The sequence below is a fragment of the Tympanuchus pallidicinctus genome, unplaced genomic scaffold, assembly GCF_026119805.1.
Source record: "Tympanuchus pallidicinctus isolate F22 unplaced genomic scaffold, pur_lepc_1.0 scaffold201, whole genome shotgun sequence".
In the NCBI taxonomy this organism is placed as follows: domain Eukaryota; kingdom Metazoa; phylum Chordata; class Aves; order Galliformes; family Phasianidae; genus Tympanuchus; species Tympanuchus pallidicinctus.
In genome coordinates, this window is record NW_026294724.1 from 25,534 (window position 1) to 43,197 (window position 17,664).

The following is a 17,664-nucleotide window of genomic DNA, read 5'->3' on the forward strand; positions in this document are numbered from 1 at the left end:
GGACATGGGGATCTGGTGGGACAGAGGGACATGGAGGGACGTGGGGACACGGAGACGTAGAGAAGGATTGAAGAGGGACATGGGGACATGGAATTATTTGGGTGACATGAGACACATGGAAGGGGACACGAGGACGTGGAGGAGATGCTGGGGGACAGAATAGGAACAAGAAGGGGACTCGTGGGGGACAGGTCAGGGGACAGATGGGGACTCACCCGTCTTCACGTCCTCCACGCTGACCCGCAGGTCAAAGTTGTCACACTTGTTTTCAGTCTCGGGCACCTTGGCGTTGTAGACGGTCACCACTGTCATTGTCCCCTTCCCCGTGCCCTCTGCTTTCACAGTGAAGTCCTCGTTCAGCTTGGTCTGTGGGGACAAGGGACAATGGGGAGGGACAGGGACAACCCAGGACACAGAGGGGACAGCACTGAGAGTGTCGCTGAGGTGCCCCCGTGCGCCGCATCTGCGCCACCCTGGTGGCAACTGTGGCTCTGGGGGGTGACACCACTGGTAAAGGGTGACGCTGGTGACCAGAGTGACATCTGTGACAACAGTGACGCCTGTTACAAGGGTGACACTAGGGACAAGGGGGACACCAATGACAGCGGTGACACTGGTGACAAAGGTGACACTAGGGACAAGGGTGACACCAGCGGCAATGATGGCAGTGATAAGGGTGATGCCAATGGCAAGAGTGACACCAGTGACAAGTGTGACACCAGTGACAACGGTGCCACCAACGACAAGAATGACAACAATGACTACAAAGGTGACAAAGGTGACACGACAAGAGTGACACAAGTGATGAGATTGACAGCTTTGGTGACATCTGTGACAAGTGTGGCACTGGTGAGAAGGGTGACACCAAGGGCTGGAGTGGCATCAACAAGGATGACACTGGTGACAATGGTGACATGAAAGGCTGGAGTGGCATCAATGACAAGGATGACACTGGTGACCACGGTGACACCAAGGCCTGGAGTGACACCAACAACGATGACACCGGTGACAATGGTGACATGAAGGGCTGGAGTGGCATCAACAAGGATGACACCGGTGACCACGGTGACACCAAAGGGTGGAGTGGCATCAATGACAAGGATGACACTGGTGACAATGATGACATCATGGCCTGGAGTGGCACCAACAACGATGACACCGGTGACAAGGGTGACATGAAAGGCTGGAGTGGCATCAACAATGATGACACCGGTGACAATGGTGGCATGAAGGGCTGGAGTGGCATCAACAAGGATGACACTGGTGACAAGGGTGGCATGAAGGGCTGGAGTGGCATCAACAAGGATGACACTGGTGACAAGGGTGGCATGAAGGGCTGGAGTGGCATCAACAAGGATGACACTGGTGACAAGGGTGGCATGAAGGGCTGGAGTGGCATCAACAAGGATGACACCGGTGACAAGGGTGGCATGAAGGGCTGGAGTGGCATCAACAAGGATGACACTGGTGACCGTGGTGACACCAAAGGCTCAAGGGGCATCAATGACAAGGATGACACTGGTGACAATGGTGACATGAAGAGCTGGAATGGCATCAACAACGATGACACTGGTGACAATGATGACACCAAGGGCTGGAGTGACACCAACAAGGATGACACCGGTGACAATGGTGACATGAAAGGCTGGAGTGGCATCAACAAGGATGACATCGGCAACCATGATGACACCAAGGGCTGGAGTGGCAACAATGACAAGGATGACACCGGTGACAATGGTGACACCAAGGGCTGGAGTGGCACCAACAAAGATGACACTGGTGACCATGGTGACACCAAGGGCTGGAGTGGCATCAATGACAAGGATGACACTGGTGACAATGATGACATCATGGCCTGGAGTGGCACCAACAACGATGACACCGGTGACAAGGGTGACATGAAAGGCTGGAGTGGCATCAACAATGATGACACTGGTGACAAGGGTGACATGAAGGGCTGGAGTGGCATCAATGACAAGGATGACACTGGTGACCGTGGTGACATGAAGGGCTGGAGTGGCATCAACAAGGATGGCACTGGTGACCATGGTGACACCAAGGGCTGGAGTGGCATCAACAAGGATGACACTGGTGACCATGGTGACACCAAGGGCTGGAGTGGCATCAACAACGATGATACCGGTGACAATGGTGACATGAAGGGCTGGAGTGGCATCAACAAGGATGACATCGGCAACCATGATGACACCAAGGGCTGGAGTGGCATCAATGACAAGGATGACACCGGTGACAAGGGTGACAACAAGGGCTGGAGTGGCATCAATGACAAGGATGACACTGGTGACCATGGTGACATGAAGGGCTGGAGTGGCATCAACAAGGATGACACCGGTGACCATGGTGACACCAAGGCCTGGAGTGGCACCAACAAAGATGACACCGGTGTCAATGGTGACACCAAGGGCTGGAGTGGCATCAACAAGGATGACACTGGTGACAATGGTGACACCAAGGGCTGGAGCAGCATCAGTGACAAGGATGACACTGGTGACCATGGTGACACCAAGACCTGGAGTGGCATCAAAAAGGATGACACTGGTGACAATGGTGACACCACAGGGTGGAGTGGCATCAATGACAAGGATGACACCGGTGACAATGGTGACATGAAGAGCTGGAGTGGCATCAGTGACAAGGATGACACTGGTGACAATGGTGACATGCAGGGCTGGAGTGGCATCAACAACGATGACACCGGTGACAATGGTGACACCAAGGGCTGGAGTGGCATCAACAAGGAAGGCACTGGTGACAATGATGACACCAAGACCTGGAGTGGCATCAACAAGGATGACACTGGTGACAATGGTGACACCACAGGGTGGAGTGGCATCAATGACAAGGATGACACCGGTGACAATGGTGACATGAAGAGCTGGAGTGGCATCAGTGACAAGGATGACACTGGTGACAATGGTGACATGCAGGGCTGGAGTGGCACCAACAACGATGACACTGGTGACCATGGTGACACCAAGGGCTGGAGTGGCATCAACAAGGAAGGCACTGGTGCCCATGGTGACACCAAGGGCTGGAGTGGCATCAACAAGGAAGGCACTGGTGACAATGATGACCAAGGCCTGGAGTGGCATCAACAAAGATGACACCGGTGCCCATGGTGACACGGCGCCGTACCTCTGCGGAGCGCGCCACCAGCGCGTTGCTGCTCTCGATGCGGTAGGTGATGGCGTTGGCGCGGCGCGGCAGCAGCACCGACACGTCCAGGTTGAGCTCCGACTGCCTCGGCTGCGCGACGTGGTACTGAGCCAGAGCCTGGAACACCAGGATGGTGGCCTGCGGGGACAAAGGGGACGCTGAGGCTGGGGGACGTCGCCAGGGCTGTGCCACAAAGCTTTCGGCCCTGGGCTGAGCCCCGTCTCCGGGAGACGTTTGGTGTCGTTGGTGAACCTTGGGGACCTCAAGAGGTGTCCCCAAAAGGCAGGAGCTCTTTGGGATATGAGCTGTACCCCAAAGGAGGGGATGTGTCCCCAAAGGGCCTGACCTCAAAGGACAGGACATGACCCCAAAGGACAGGACAGGTCCCCAAAGTTCAGGATGTGACCCCAAAGGACAGGGCCTGGCCCCAAAGGACAGGACATGACCCCAAAAGACAGGACATGACCCCAAAGGATAGGATGTGTTCCCAAAGGACAGGACATGACCCCAAAGGACAGGACATGACCCCAAAGGATAGGATGTGTCCCCAAAGGACAGGACAGGTCCCCAAAGGACAGGACAGGTCCCCAAAGTTCAGGATGTGTCCCCAAAGGACAGGGCCTGACCCTAAAGGACAGGACATGTTCCCAAGGGACAGGATGTGTTCCTAAAGGACAGGACATGACCCCAAAGGACAGGACATGTCCCCAAAGGACATGATGTGTCCCCAAAGGACAGGACATGACTCCAAAGGACAGGACATGACCCCAAAGGACAGGACAGGTCCCCAGAGGACAGGACATGACCCCAAAGGACAGGACATGTCCCCAAAGGACATGATGTGTCCCCAAAGGACAGGACATGACTCCAAAGGACAGGACATGACCCCAAAGGACAGGACAGGTCCCCAGAGGACAGGACATGACCCCAAAGGACAGGACATGTCCCCAAAGGACATGATGTGTCCTCAAAGGACAGGGCCTGACCCCAAAGGACAGGACATGTTCCCAAGGGACAGGATGTGTTCCCAAAGGACAGGACATGACCCCAAAGGACAGGACAGGTCCCCAGAGTACTTAACATGTCCCCAAGGGACAGGATGTGTCCCCAAAGGACAGGACATGACCCCAAAGGACAGGACAGGTCCCCAAAGGACATGATGTGTCCCCAAAGGATAGGACCTGACCCCAAAAGACAGGACAGGTCCCCAGGGGACTTGACATGTCCTCAGAGGACATGATGTGTCCCCAAAGGACAGGACATGACCCCAAAGAACAGGACAGGTCCCCAAAGGACATGATGTGTTCCCAAAGGACAGGGCATGACCCTAAAGGACAGGACAGGTCCCCAAAGGACAGGACAGGTCCCCAGAGGACTTGACATGTCCCCAAAGGACATGATGTGTCCCCAAAAGACAGGACATGACCCCAAAGGACAGGACAAGACCCCAAAGGACAGGACAGGTCCCCAGAGGACAGGACATGACCCCAAAGGACAGGACAGGTCCCCAAAGGACAGGACATGACCCCAAAGGACAGGACAGGTCCCCAAAGGACATGATGTGTTCCCAAAGGACAGGACATGACCCCAAAGGACAGGACAGGTCCCCAGAGGACTTAACATGTCCCCAAAGGACAGGATGTGTCCCCAAAGGACAGGACCTGACCCCAAAAGACAGGACAGGTCCCCAGGGGACTTGACATCTCCTCAGAGGACATGATGTGTCCCCAAAAGACAGGACATGACCCCAAAGGATAGGACAGGTCCCCAGAGGACTTAACATGTCCCCAAGGGACAGGATGTGTCCCCAAAGGACAGGATCTGACCCCAAAGGATAGGACATGTCCCCAAAGGACAGGACAGGTCCCCAGGGGACTTGACATGTCCTCAGAGGACGTGATGTGTCCCCAAAGGACAGGACATGACCCCAAAGAACAAGACAGGTCCCCAAAGGACATGATGTGTCCCCAAAGGACATGATGTGTCCCCAAAGGACAGGGCCTGACCCTAAAGGACTTGACATGTCCCCAAAGGACAGGATGTGTCCCCAAAGGACAGGGCCTGACCCCAAAGGACAAGACAGATCCTAGGGATCCCCAGGCTCTCAGGCACGGGGTGCCCCCAGGGGTCCCCGTGGCCATAAGGTGACTCTCACCACCCCATGGCCCCATCTTACCCCAACCGCCCCCCCGATGGCTGTATGTGCCACAGGTGCCACAGGTGCCACAGGAGGTGGGGGGTGGTCCGTAGCCCACCTGGGTGGATCCGTAGCCACCACCAAAGTAGTTCTGCTGGGCCAACCAGCGGGCCACCGGCCCCGTCAGCTCGCTCTTCTCCATCTGCAGCAGCGCCAGCAGAGCGTAGGATGTCCCCTCGATGTTGTAGGTGTGGGCGTTGCGTTCCGCCCAGTGGGTGCCGTCTGGGTGACATCGAGGCCTCAGCGTCACCCGGAGGGGGTTTGTCAGCCCTCCCCAACCTCACTGCTGTGTCCCCTAAACCCACTTCTGGATGGACGTGGGGAACCGGTGGGACGTAGGGACATGGAGAGGGAAAGAAGAAGGATGTGGGGATTTGTAGGGATATGAGGATGTGGAGGGACATGGGGGGAGATAGAAGGACGTGGGGATCTGCAGGTACATGGGGACATGGAGGGACATGGGGGGAGATAGAAGGACGTGGGGATTTGTAGGGATATGGGGACATGGAGGGACATGGGGGGAGATAGAAGGACGTGGGGATTTGTAGGGATATGGGGACATGGAGGGACATGGGGGGAGATAGAAGGACGTGGGGATCTGCAGGGACATGGGGACGTGGAGGGACATGGGGGGAGATAGAAGGACGTGGGGATTTGTAGGGACATGGGGATGTGGAGGGACATGGGGGGAGATAGAAGAAGGACATGAGGACATAGAAGGACATGGGGCTCTGCAGGGACGCGGGGACCTGGTGGGACATGGGAACATGGAGAGAGAGAGAAGGACGTGAGGACACGGAAGGACATGGGGACAAGAAGGGACGTGGGGACATGGAGGGACATGGGGATATGGAGAAATGTGGGAACACAGAGGGACATGGGGATACGAAGGGACGCGGGGATCTGTGGGTCCGTGGGGATACAGAGGGACACGGGGATCAGTAGGGACACGGGGGAACACAGGGGGGGACATGGGGGGACACGGGAAGGGGGGACACGGGGGGACATGGGGGGGGGGATGGGACATGGGGGGACATGAGGGGACGTGGGGCTTCGTCACCCCCAGCACCTGAGCTCACTTCCTCCCCCTGCCCCGGATTTGTTCCCCTTTCACCTTTGGAGAACTTCATCAGAACTTTCTCGCTGTTGAGTTTCCCCGTTAGGGCCAGGGCGTAAGAAGTCAAGGCCACCGTGTAGGGTCGAGCCAGGGATTGGTATTTCCGGGTCAGGTAATCGGAGGCTTTGGAGATGCTCCCATCCAAGCTCTGAGCGAGAAAGAACGACGACGCGGGTTCTCGGGTGGCTGCTATAGGGGTTGGGCGCCCCTCCTCCTCCCCCCAGCCCCACACGCGTTGCTGAGCCCCGGGTCACGGAATCACAGAATCGTAGGGTCCCTTCCAACCCCTCTCTGCAATATCTTTACTGATGGCCTGGATGAGGGCATCGAGTCCAGCCTCAGTACATCCGCAGATGGCACCAAATGGGCTGGAAGCGTGGATCTGCCTGGGGGTGGCGAGGCCCTACAGAGGGATCTGGACAGGCTGCAGAGCTGGGCTGAAGCCCATGGATGAGGTTCAACAAGGCCAAATGCCGGGTGCTGCGCTTGGGCTGCAACGACCCCAGGCGACGCTGCAGGCTGGAGGACGGCGTAGAGGAAATGGAGCTGGGGGGATGGATGGATGCTGGGCTGAACGGGAGCCAGCAGTGTGCCCAGGTGGCCAGGAAGGCCAAGGGCAGCCTGGCCTGCATCAGAAATGGCCAGCAGGAGCAGGGAGGTGATTGTGCCCCTGTGCTCAGCACTGGTGAGGCCGCACCTCGAGTGCTGGGTCCGGTTTTGGGCCCCTCGCTGCAAGAAAGACATGGAGGGCCTGGAACGTGGTCAAAGGAGGGCAATGAAATGGTGAGGGGTCTGGAGCACAGGGCTGATGAGGAGAGGCTGAAGGAGCTGGGAATGTTCAGCCTGGAGAAGAGGAGCTCAGGGGAGACCTCACTGCTCTCTATGGCTGCCTGAAGGGAGGCTGCAGGGAGCTGGGGGTCGGCCTCTGCTCTCGTGCCATCAGGGATAGGAGCAGAGGGAACGGCTTCAAGCTACGGCAGGGGAGATTCAGGCTGGACATGAGGAAGAATTGCTGTTCAGAAAGGGTGGTCAGGCACTGGAATGGATGCACAGGGAGGTGGAGGAGGCACCGAGCCTGGGGGTGTTGAAGGAAAGGCTGGATGTTGTGTTGAGGGACGTGGTTCAGTGGGAGCTGTTGGGAATGGGGGAACGGTTGGACTGGGGGAGCTTTGAGGTCTGTTCCAACCTTGGGGATTCTATGGGTCTATGATTCTATGTGTCCCTATGGAGTCCCCATGTGTCCCTATGGAGCACTCATGTGTCCCTATGGCTCCCCATGTGTCCCTATGGAGTCCCCATGTGTCCCTATGGCTCCCCATGTGTCCCTATGGAGTCCCCATGTGTCCCTATGGCTCCCCATGTGTCCCTATGGAGTCCCCATGTGTCCCTATGGCATCCCCATGTGTCCCTATGGCGTCCCCTTGTGTCCCTATGGCACCCCATGTGTCCCTATGGCGTCCCCATGTGTCCCTATGGCAGCCCCATGTGTCCCTATGGAGTCCCCATGTGTCCCTATGGCACCCCATGTGTCCCTATGGAGTCCCCATGTGTCCCTATGGCACCCCATGTGTCCCTATGGAGTCCCCATGTGTCCCTATGGCATCTTCATGTGTCCCTATGGAGTCCCCATGTGTCCCTATGGAGTCCCCATGTTTCCCTATGGCATCCGCATGTGTCCCTATGGAGTCCCCATGTTTCCCTATGGCAGCCCCATGTGTCCCTATGGCAGCCCCATGTGTCCCTATGGAGTCCCCATGTGTCCCTATGGCAGCCCCATGTGTCCCTATGGAGTCCCCATGTTTCCCTATGGCAGCCCCATGTGTCCCTATGGCAGCCCCATGTGTCCCTATGGAGTCCCCATGTTTCCCTATGGCAGCCCCATGTGTCCCTATGGCATCCCCATGTGTCCCTATGGAGTCCCCATGTTTCCCTATGGCAGCCCCATGTTTCCCTATGGAGTCCCCATGTGTCCCTATGGCAGCCCCATGTGTCCCTATGGAGTCCCCATGTGTCCCTATGGAGTCCCCATGTGTCCCTATGGCAGCCCCATGTGTCCCTATGGAGTTCCCATGTGTCCCTATGGCTCCCCATGTGTCCCTATGGCTCCCCATGTGTCCCTATGGAGTCCCCATGTGTCCCTATGGCATCCCCATGTGTCCCTATGGCTCCCCATGTGTCCCTATGAGTCCTCATGTGTCTCTATGGCGCCCCCATGTGTCCCTATGGAGTCCCCATGTGTCCCTATGAGTCCCCATGTGTCCCTATGGAGTCCCCATGTGTCCCTATGAGTCCCCATGTGTCCCTATGGCGTCCCCATGTGTCCCTATGAGTCCCCATGTGTCCCTATGGAGTCCCCATGTGTCCCTATGAGTCCCCATGTGTCCCTATGGAGTCCCCATGTGTCCCTATGTCTCCCCATGCTGTTGTGCTGCGGGACGTGGTTCAGTGGGAGCTGTTGGTAAGAGGTGAACGGTTGGACTGGGGGAGCTTTGAGGTCTGATCCAACCTTGGTGATTCTATGATTCTATGATTCTATGATTCTATGATTCTATGACCTCCAGAGATCATGGAGTCCAACCCCCCCCCCCCACCAAAGCAGGTTCCGGGTCGCTCACTTTCACGTAGTTCTTGCAGATCTTCTGGGATTCCTGCAGCGCGGAGAGGACGAAGGCGGTCAGGGACACGCTGGGCTCGGCGCCGTGGTAACCTCCCTGCGGAATGAGGGGCCAAACCTCGGATTCTGTGGGTCTCACAGCAAGCTGTGTCCACCCCACACTTGTCCCTGTCACCCAGATGAGTTTTTTTCCCCCCACGGTTGCCCATCCTTGAGCCAACGGGTCTCGATCACGAATAGGGACGGCGCTTCGGGTCTCCCCCCCATACCACCATCTCCTTATGGATGACGGGGGCGTCTTCTTGGAAAAGCCCGTCTGGTTTCTGCTTCTCCAGGATGAGCCATTTGATGGCTCCGCAGACCACCTCTGGCTTGATGTCCACCATGTTGATGGCCATGGCGAAGACCTTGGCCACGTAGGCCGTCAACCTGAGGACGGGAGAACTCGGCGTCGCATCCGACGCTGTCACCCAAACCCCCCGTGGTGGCGGTGTTGGGATGGGGTCCCTCACCAGGTGCTGGATGGGCGGTTAGTGAAGGCAGCAAACGAGCCGTCGTCTTTGCGGAAGGCGAGCTGTTGGGTGTAACCTGGTGGGCAGAGGGCAGTTGGCCAACATGTGGGTCACCTAGGGGTGGTTTCAGGCCTCCAAGCCCCTTGCGGTGCCCATCCCAGCACGAACCAGTAGATCTGGAAATCCCCAAACCGGTGGCACCCAACCTATGCGAATATAATCAGAAAGGGGGCGAAAAGACGGGAAAAATGGTTCCATTCTTCACAGTTAAAAGCATGGAAGGGAAATTAACAGGGCTGGAGAGCCCGCTTTGCTTATGTTTTGCAGATGAAGGTTTGGAACAAGACGGTCCCTTCCAACTCAACCCGTTCATGTTCTATGATCTCGAAGGCCCCTTCCAACCCCAAATCGTTTCGGGATTCCAAGATTCCACGATCTTTAAGATCCCTTCCAACTCAACCCGTTCTACAGTTCCATGACAGGTTCTATGGGAACCTGCTTAGGCAGGGGGGTTGGACTCGATGAGCTCTGGAGGCCCCTTCCGACCCCTACGACTCTGTGACCTTCAAGGACCCTTCCCACCCAAACATCCCATGGTTCTACATCTTAAGATGCAAATGCCCTTTAGCCCCTCGGAAGACACTTTCATTTTGCACCCTAAAAGATCCCTCTTTTCCTCTCCGGGATGCTCTCACCCTTTTTAATCAATTCGATGGCCTCCGCACGGCGGTGGATACCGAAGGTCTCCCATTGCATCGTGCTGTCCAGGTAGTGGACAGCGATGACGGTGGGTGTCATCCCAATCATGTTCTGCTCCCCGCAGCCCGACGGGGTCACAATGAGGTGTTTCAGCTTGGTCCCATCGATGGCTTTCTCCACCAGGATGGATACGGGGTTGCCTGGAACAAGGGGAAGGGAGGTGATGTCAAGGAGGAGTGTCTTGTCCCCTCCAGGCCCGCCCCGTCCGCCCCTTCTCCCATGCTGTCACCTTGAATGCTGACTTTGGTCTCCGACTCGGTGTTGGGGACGATGTCAGAGAGGTTTGCTGCTTTCACCTTCACTTCCTGCACGCCGTCTGTGGGGCAGGGAGAGGACAGGATGGAGGTGGGTGGCCCTAAATCCTTCTCCCCCCCTTCCCTGAGGTGACCCAGTCCCACCCCACATCCACAGCAGGGTGTCCCTTATCCCCACGATGCTCCAGACCCATACCAGGATGTCCTTTTTCCTGAGATGTCTCCACTCAGTAGGATGTCCCCGATTCCACTGACACCCCATAGGCCAACAGGGCAGCCCTCCAGCCCCACAGTGGCACACTGCTTGTCCCTCGTCCCGCAGTATGCTCCCATCTTGCCCTTGGTGGTGCATCCACCGCACTTCACGCACACAGTTGTCTTTCCCAATTTCCCTTCTCCTCCCACTCAACCCACGGGATGAGATTCCACAGGACCAGAGCGGGGCCACTCACTGTTTCCCAACGTCTTTGGGTCAAGCTCAACTATCTTCACCGTCTTCTCCAGCCTCATCCCTTCGGGCTGCAGAGGGGAGAGACCCACGCTCAGCGCTGAGCTGATTTGACGTTTCCCCTTCCCAACCTCTCCGGGTTTGGCTAAGAAAGTGCTCCAGCATCGACCAGCGCGTGGTCACGGGACAAACTGGGAGACCTCCAGGGATGGAGAATCCCAGGAGACAACTCCTGAGCGCAGATGGGGGATCCTTCATCTCTGGGTGCCAACACCGGGACGAAGCGTGGACGACGATGCCGTCAGGAGGACCGGGAGGAGCTGGGGGGCATCGGAGGGCCGAGGCGGCAGCAGGGGCTACTCACCACCACTCTGAGCTTCTTCTTGACGCCATCAGACACAAAGCTCTCCCAGACGGCCGCCTTCACCTCCACGTCGTGCTGCCCCAGCTGCAAGGGCACGATGACGAAGGGCACAGCGTGCGACGTCTGGGGCTCCAGTTGCAAGATCTGCTGGTAGCGCGTCTTGGAGGTGGACGCGCTGCACAGGGCCGGGTTGTACATCAGCTCCACGCGCACCTGGGGATACAGAGAGACGTTGGGTTCAGGCGGCCACGGATCGCCCTACAAGCGCTGGAGTGAGGGCACCCACCTTGATCTTGCTCTTCCAGTAGTTGTAGAGGATGGCACGGACCTCCACCTGCTCGTTCCTCACCGCCGAGTAGGGCAGGCGCAGGTCGATGAAGAACTCCTTCATCACCGTGATCTCGTAGGGGTCGGCCACGCACAACCCTGTGGGTTGGGGATTGTGAGCTGGTTTGGCCCCCCGTGGTCCCAGGGACATCCCCAGGGCTTGGGGAAATGTCTCCGAGTTCCTTCAAGGTTTGCCTGACCCCTCAAGTCCCACAGACGTCCCCAAAGTTTGGGGTACCTCTCCAGAGTTACAAACCCTTCTCATATGTTGGAGACCCCTCAAACTCCACAAGAACCCCTCAGGATTTTGGAGACCCCTCAAGTTCCACAGATGCACCCAAAGTTTGGGGTACCTCTCCAGAGTTACGAATCCCTCTCTCGTTTTGGAGACCCCTCAAACTGCAAAAGAACCCCTCAGGAGTTTGGAGACCCCTCAAGTCCCACAGACGTCCCCAAAATTTGGGGTACCTCTCCAGAGTTACGAATCCCTCTCTCATTTTGGAGACCCCTCAAACTCCACAAGAACCCCTCAGGATTTTGGAGACCCCTGAAGTCCCACAGATGCCCCCAAAGTTTGGGATACCTCTCCAGAGTTACGAATCCCTCTCTCGTTTTGGAGACCCCTCAAACTCCACAAGAACCCCTCAGGATTTTGGAGACCCCTCAAGTCCCACAGACGTCCCCAGAGCTTGGAAAACCTCTCCAGAGTTATGAATCCCTCTCTCATTTTGGAGACCCCTCCATCCCCAAATTCACCCTTCCAATTTTTGGGGACTCTTCAAGTCCTAGAGTCCACCCCAAAGATTTGAGCAAGTCATCTGTCCCAGGAATTTCTTCCTCCTCCATCACGTACCCTTCTTCTCAGAGAGGCTGACAGCCAGGACCTCCCAGGTGGTGATGGAGTCTTTCAGGTATATGGGCAGCGTCTTCGTGGAGATGCTAGAGGGGATGCAAACAACCAGGGGGGTTAGAATTGGCTCCACAACTGGACAGAGGGGTGTAAGCAGCCACCAAACTGGACCAGGATGGTTACAGCTTGTCCCCTAGCTGGACCACGGGGTGCAGGTGGCCGTGGAGCTAGACTAAGAAGTCGACAGGTCCCAAGGCCAAGTGTGCCATTTGTTGACCTCATATAGACTGAAGGAGTCATGGCTTGTCCCCACTTTGGGCTTGCTGGGTGTCCAGATCGTATTGGGTAGGAGATGATGGATCCCCACATAGAGATATGGGGTGGTGGTTGTCCTCAGGCCTGGCTTGGAGCGATACCTCTACTGGAACCGGGACGTTGGGCTCACCCCAGTTCATTGGGCGGTTCTGTCAGCTCCTCCACCTGCCACAGCCAGCTCTCTGGGAAGAGGCTCCGCGAGGTGATGTCTTCGTCGGCCAGGAAGGCGTCATCCACCTCACCTGGGGACGGCGACAGCCCTCTCAACCACATCTGTGTCCATGGGATCCCACCCACCGGAATCAACCCCGGCACAACCCAACTTCCACCTAAGCGTCGCCCAGTCTTTGCTTAGGCATTGCCTAAATATCAACCAAGCTCCTTGTAAGCTTCACCCCACACGAGGGACGCGCAAGCATCGCTCGTGCGTTGCTCACACTTCGCCGTCGCTTCCCCGAAGCATCACCAAATCCTTGCCCAAATATCACCCTACATTTCTGCAAGGATCAGCTGAACTTTGCCCCAAGGCCTCCCAACTGCTGGGCCATCGCTGCCCAGCCTTTGCCCCAGCATCACCCAACCGTTTCCCAAACGCCTCCCAAGATGTGCATTGACCGCAGTTCACTGAAGCTTCCCCCAAGCTTCACATGAGCTTCGCTCACGCTTCACCCCGCTTTTGCCTGAGCATCACTCACGCACCGATCGCCCAAACGCCGCCCCCTCCTCACTTAACACCCCCCCAAGCCTTTCTCAAGCTCTGCCCATTCCGTCCGTCCCCCCCTGCTGTCACCCCACTGCTCCCAGCACTTGCTTCGAGCCAGCTCGTAATGCAGATCGCGCTCCTCGTCGCGGATGCCCTTGATGTACAGGCAGCAGTTGAGGAAGGCTTCGGTGCAGGCCGTGCCATCGAGGATGTAGGTGGCCCGTTTCTCACAGCTGTAGCCCATCAGGTTTTCCTTCATGCCGTCCTCGCAGCACTTGCGCAGGTTCCTGTCGCTGTACTCGGCCACTGCCAGCACCAAAACACCCCGATGGCATCCGACCTCGCGGCCCCATCGGGGATACGGGGGGCTCCGCTGTCCCTTGTGGGACAATCCAGCATCTCGGGTGATGGGACAGCGTGGTGTCCCTGAGGACCCAGGACAGGCTGGTGCTCCCAGTGCCACCTACTCTTGGTGCCCTTGTGCTTGATGAGCTTCACGGAGCGGCGCTTGCGTTTTGCAGGTTTCGCGCATTGGACCTCTGGGGACAAAGGTGACATCGGTCAGGATCCAGGCCAGGATCCTTCCCACAGAAGGCAGGCGTCGCACCCCACACACCGTAGGACCGCATCCTCCTCCCCTCAGGTGTCACCCCCCGTCCCCACGATGTCACCCGTGGGTTCCGTCCCCATGCTGACACAACTCCGCTTCTGGGAGACATGGCGTCCCCACCCTCGGCACGTCCCACCCCTCTGGTGTCTGTTCCCCATCCCGTCGTGTCACCCACCACCTCTCTGCTCCGTTTCGATGTTCACATTCGTAGCCAGGCTGAGGCCTGCGTCGGCGAAGACCCCCACGTGGTTCCTCCCACTGCCCGGGGTGCAGCCGATGTCACTGCTCTCCACTGTGTCCCACACCTGTGGCCAACAAAGGGACAACCCCGAAAGATCCTCCTGCCTCTGGGGGGACGTCGGGGACAGCAGAGGGTGGAACTGGAGCTCCCACCTTACTCTGGGTGAGTTTGTTCTTGTTGAGGACGTAGACAGCCTTGTCCACGGCCACCAGCCCCACGTGGGCTTTGTGGTCACCCTCGATGCGCAGCCGCATGGGGGTCCTCGGCTCGTGCACACGATTGTCGGCCTCCGATGCTCCCTTCACCACCAGCTGCCAGGGACACAGCGGGGTTGGGGTTGTGGGGAACGCAAAAAGCCCCCACCAGCCCTAGGAGGTGCCACATCTGTGCCCCCAAAGGCCGTTTTGGACTCCTGGACAACCAACGGCCAGGTCGGCCACCTGAGCCACCCGCAGACCACGCAAAGCATTCGTGAGATGCCCAAGGCACCCATGGGCTGCCCAGGCTCTGCATAGGAAACCTCGAGGGCATTCAAGCCTCTCTTGAAGAGCAAACCCTGCATGAGCCACCTGGTCCCCCCGTGGAGCATCCGAACCATCGTGGGCCACCCGCTCCTCTCAAAGGCCACCTAAACATCCCATGGGCTCCTCAAAGACACTTCGCCCTCCCAGGGACATTCAGGCCGCCCAGCAGCACCCAGTTCCCCAAAAGATGCCCTCCGTGACACCCAATCAAAGAACACCTGAGGTTTTCCAGGCCCATCGGGCCACTCAAATTTCTACTGGGCCATTCAAATTCCCCAAGGACCTCCCAGGTCCTCGAGGACACCCAAGACCGCAGGGACACCCCAGTCCCTCGTTGGGTCAATTCAAGTTCCACGAGGGATTTCCGAGTACAAAGGACACCCAAATCCAAACCCTTTGGGCCACCCAAAATACCCATTAGCCACTCAAGTTCCTCAGGCCTCCAAGAACCTACAAGTCCCCCATCGGGCCAACCAAGATTCCCATTGGATCCTCAAGTTTCCCAAGGGCTGTCCAAGCTCTGCTGGACACGCAAATCCCCAATGGGCCACTCAAGTCTCCACTGGGCTACTCCAGTTCCTCAAGGGATATCCAAGTCCCCAAGGACCTGCAAGCTCCCTGTTGGGCCACTCAAGCTGCCCAAGGACACCGTCAGTCCCCCAGGGACCCCCAGGCCCCAAAAGGAGCCACCGAAACACCACACAATTCGCTCTGAAAGCCAACTGAACCCCTCCCAAGGGCCAATCGATGCCCCAATGGTCCTCCCCCAACTCAGAGACGACGGGGACATGCTCACACTGCCCATGCAGGTGTCCTTGACGTCGACCCAGACAGAATCAGCCACGATCTCGCCGGGTTTCACATGGTAGTAGGCCACGATACGGAAGGAAGGGATGAGGTTGGCCGTCACGGGAAGTGACATAGTGACCAGGCTCTGGTCACCTTCCCTTGGCTGCCGTCCCACGTGGACGATGTGCCCCTTGCTCAGGATCTGCGGTGGGTAAGGAAAGGCAGAGTGGGTGGGTGGTCTGGGCACCCCGATCCCTGGGATGGGGTCGGGGGTGGCAGAAGTCGTGCGCGCTCACCAGGTAGGTGAAGTAGGAAACGGATCTGCGGACGTCCTCTCTGTTGCTCTTGAGATGGAAGTTGATGGGGAGGTTGTCCCCAGGCTGCACCTGGCTGGCGCCCACCGCCAGGTGCAGGTAGTTGCCAGAGTTCCCCTGGCTTTGATACGCCTCAGCCACCATCTGCTGCGAGGCCTGGCGCTCCGGGGGCAGATCCTTCTGGGCTGTCCTCACCTGCAGCAAAGGAGGCACAGTGCGTCAATGCGGAGAGGTACGAACCCGGGCAGGGGTCTCCAGGGGGGTGATTTGGACCATCCAAGACCTCCATGGATGATTTGGCCAACATGGAGGTCTTGGTTGCCATAGGTGACGGCCACCATGGAGGTCTTAGTTGCCATGGTTGATTTGGCCACCATGGAGGTCTTGGTTGCCATGGACGATTTGGCCACCATGGAGGTCTTCGTTGCCATGGGTGATTTCGCCATCATGGAGGTCTTGGCTGTCATGGATAATTTGGCCACCATGGAGGTCTTGGTTGCCATGGGTGATTTGGCCATCATGGAGGTCTTGGTTGCCATGGATGATTTGGCCACCATGGAGGTCTTGGTTGCCATGGATGATTTGGCCACCATGGAGGTCTTGGTTGCCATGGGTGATTTGGCCATCATGGAGGTCTTGGTTGCCATGGGTGATTTGGCCACCATGGAGGTCTTGGTTGCCATGGGTGATTTGGCCACCATGGAGGTCTTGGTTGCCATGGGTGATTTGGCCACCATGGAGGTCTTGGTTGCCATGGGTGATTTGGCCACCATGGAGGTCTTGGTTGCCATGGATGATTTGGCCACCATGGAGGTCTTGGTTGCCATGGGTGACTTGGCCACCATGGAGGTCTTGGTTGCCATGGATGATTTGGCCACCATGGAGGTCTTGGTTGCCATGGATGATTTGGCCACCATGGAGGTCTTGGTTGCCATAGATGTTGGCCACCATGGAGGTCTTGGTTGCCATGGGTGATTTGGCCACCATGGAGGTCTTGGTTGCCATGGGTGATTTGGCCACCATGGAGGTCTTGGTTGCCATGGATGATTTGGCCACCATGGAGGTCTTGGTTGCCATGGATGATTTGGCCACCATGGAGGTCTTGGTTGCCATAGATGTTGGCCACCATGGAGGTCTTGGTTGCCATGGATGATTTGGCCACCATGGAGGTCTTGGTTGCCATGGGTGATTTGGCCACCATGGAGGTCTTGGTTGCCATGGTTGATTTGGCCACCATGGAGGTCTTGGTTGCCATGGGTGATTTGGCCACCATGGAGGTCTTGGTTGCCATGGATGATTTGGCCACCATGGAGGTCTTGGTTGCCATGGATGATTTGGCCACCATGGAGGTCTTGGTTGCCATAGATGTTGGCCACCATGGAGGTCTTGGTTGCCATGGGTGATTTGGCCACCATGGAGGTCTTGGTTGCCATGGGTGATTTGGCCACCATGGAGGTCTTGGTTGCCATAGATGTTGGCCACCATGGAGGTCTTGGTTGCCATGGGTGATTTGGCCACCATGGAGGTCTTGGTTGCCATGGATGATTTG

The 17,664-nt window shown here is 57.4% G+C and overlaps 1 protein-coding gene and 2 long non-coding RNA genes across 5 annotated transcripts in view; 1 reads left to right on the forward strand and 2 right to left on the reverse strand.

The window, feature by feature from the left end:
• LOC128081278 (venom factor-like) overlaps positions 1-17,605 on the reverse strand; it is a 28,223-nt gene extending 10,618 nt beyond the window's left edge. The window contains exons 1-26 of the mRNA XM_052684353.1: positions 17,249-17,605; positions 17,107-17,214; positions 16,965-17,036; positions 16,821-16,928; positions 16,641-16,712; positions 16,421-16,604; positions 16,098-16,331; positions 15,809-16,003; positions 14,641-14,799; positions 14,423-14,552; positions 14,105-14,176; positions 13,746-13,943; positions 13,065-13,176; positions 12,623-12,708; positions 11,729-11,868; positions 11,443-11,655; positions 11,083-11,149; positions 10,606-10,692; positions 10,313-10,516; positions 9,618-9,693; positions 9,375-9,534; positions 9,107-9,202; positions 6,489-6,639; positions 5,433-5,596; positions 3,157-3,315; positions 216-366 (exon numbers count right to left, since the gene is read on the reverse strand). Coding sequence (XP_052540313.1) covers positions 216-366; positions 3,157-3,315; positions 5,433-5,596; positions 6,489-6,639; positions 9,107-9,202; positions 9,375-9,534; positions 9,618-9,693; positions 10,313-10,516; positions 10,606-10,692; positions 11,083-11,149; positions 11,443-11,655; positions 11,729-11,868; positions 12,623-12,708; positions 13,065-13,176; positions 13,746-13,943; positions 14,105-14,176; positions 14,423-14,552; positions 14,641-14,799; positions 15,809-16,003; positions 16,098-16,331; positions 16,421-16,604; positions 16,641-16,712; positions 16,821-16,928; positions 16,965-17,036; positions 17,107-17,214; positions 17,249-17,478 — 3,628 coding nt within the window. The 5' untranslated portion in view covers positions 17,479-17,605. The remainder of the gene's footprint in view (positions 1-215; positions 367-3,156; positions 3,316-5,432; positions 5,597-6,488; positions 6,640-9,106; positions 9,203-9,374; positions 9,535-9,617; positions 9,694-10,312; positions 10,517-10,605; positions 10,693-11,082; positions 11,150-11,442; positions 11,656-11,728; positions 11,869-12,622; positions 12,709-13,064; positions 13,177-13,745; positions 13,944-14,104; positions 14,177-14,422; positions 14,553-14,640; positions 14,800-15,808; positions 16,004-16,097; positions 16,332-16,420; positions 16,605-16,640; positions 16,713-16,820; positions 16,929-16,964; positions 17,037-17,106; positions 17,215-17,248) is intronic.
• LOC128081273 (uncharacterized) lies at positions 3,322-5,408 on the reverse strand. The gene is made up of 4 exons (XR_008207071.1): positions 5,099-5,408; positions 4,599-4,838; positions 4,224-4,358; positions 3,322-3,523 (listed from the first exon to the last, which is right to left on the reverse strand). It is a non-coding gene; the product is annotated as an uncharacterized LOC128081273 (long non-coding RNA).
• Positions 8,038-9,039, forward strand: LOC128081271 (uncharacterized). 3 transcript variants are annotated; one of them, XR_008207067.1, is made up of 3 exons: positions 8,038-8,134; positions 8,451-8,554; positions 8,617-9,039. It is a non-coding gene; the product is annotated as an uncharacterized LOC128081271 (long non-coding RNA). The 3 variants fall into 3 exon arrangements; XR_008207069.1 differs by having other exon boundaries at positions 8,720-9,039; XR_008207068.1 differs by having other exon boundaries at positions 8,451-8,512.
• Positions 17,606-17,664: the final 59 nt, after the last annotated feature.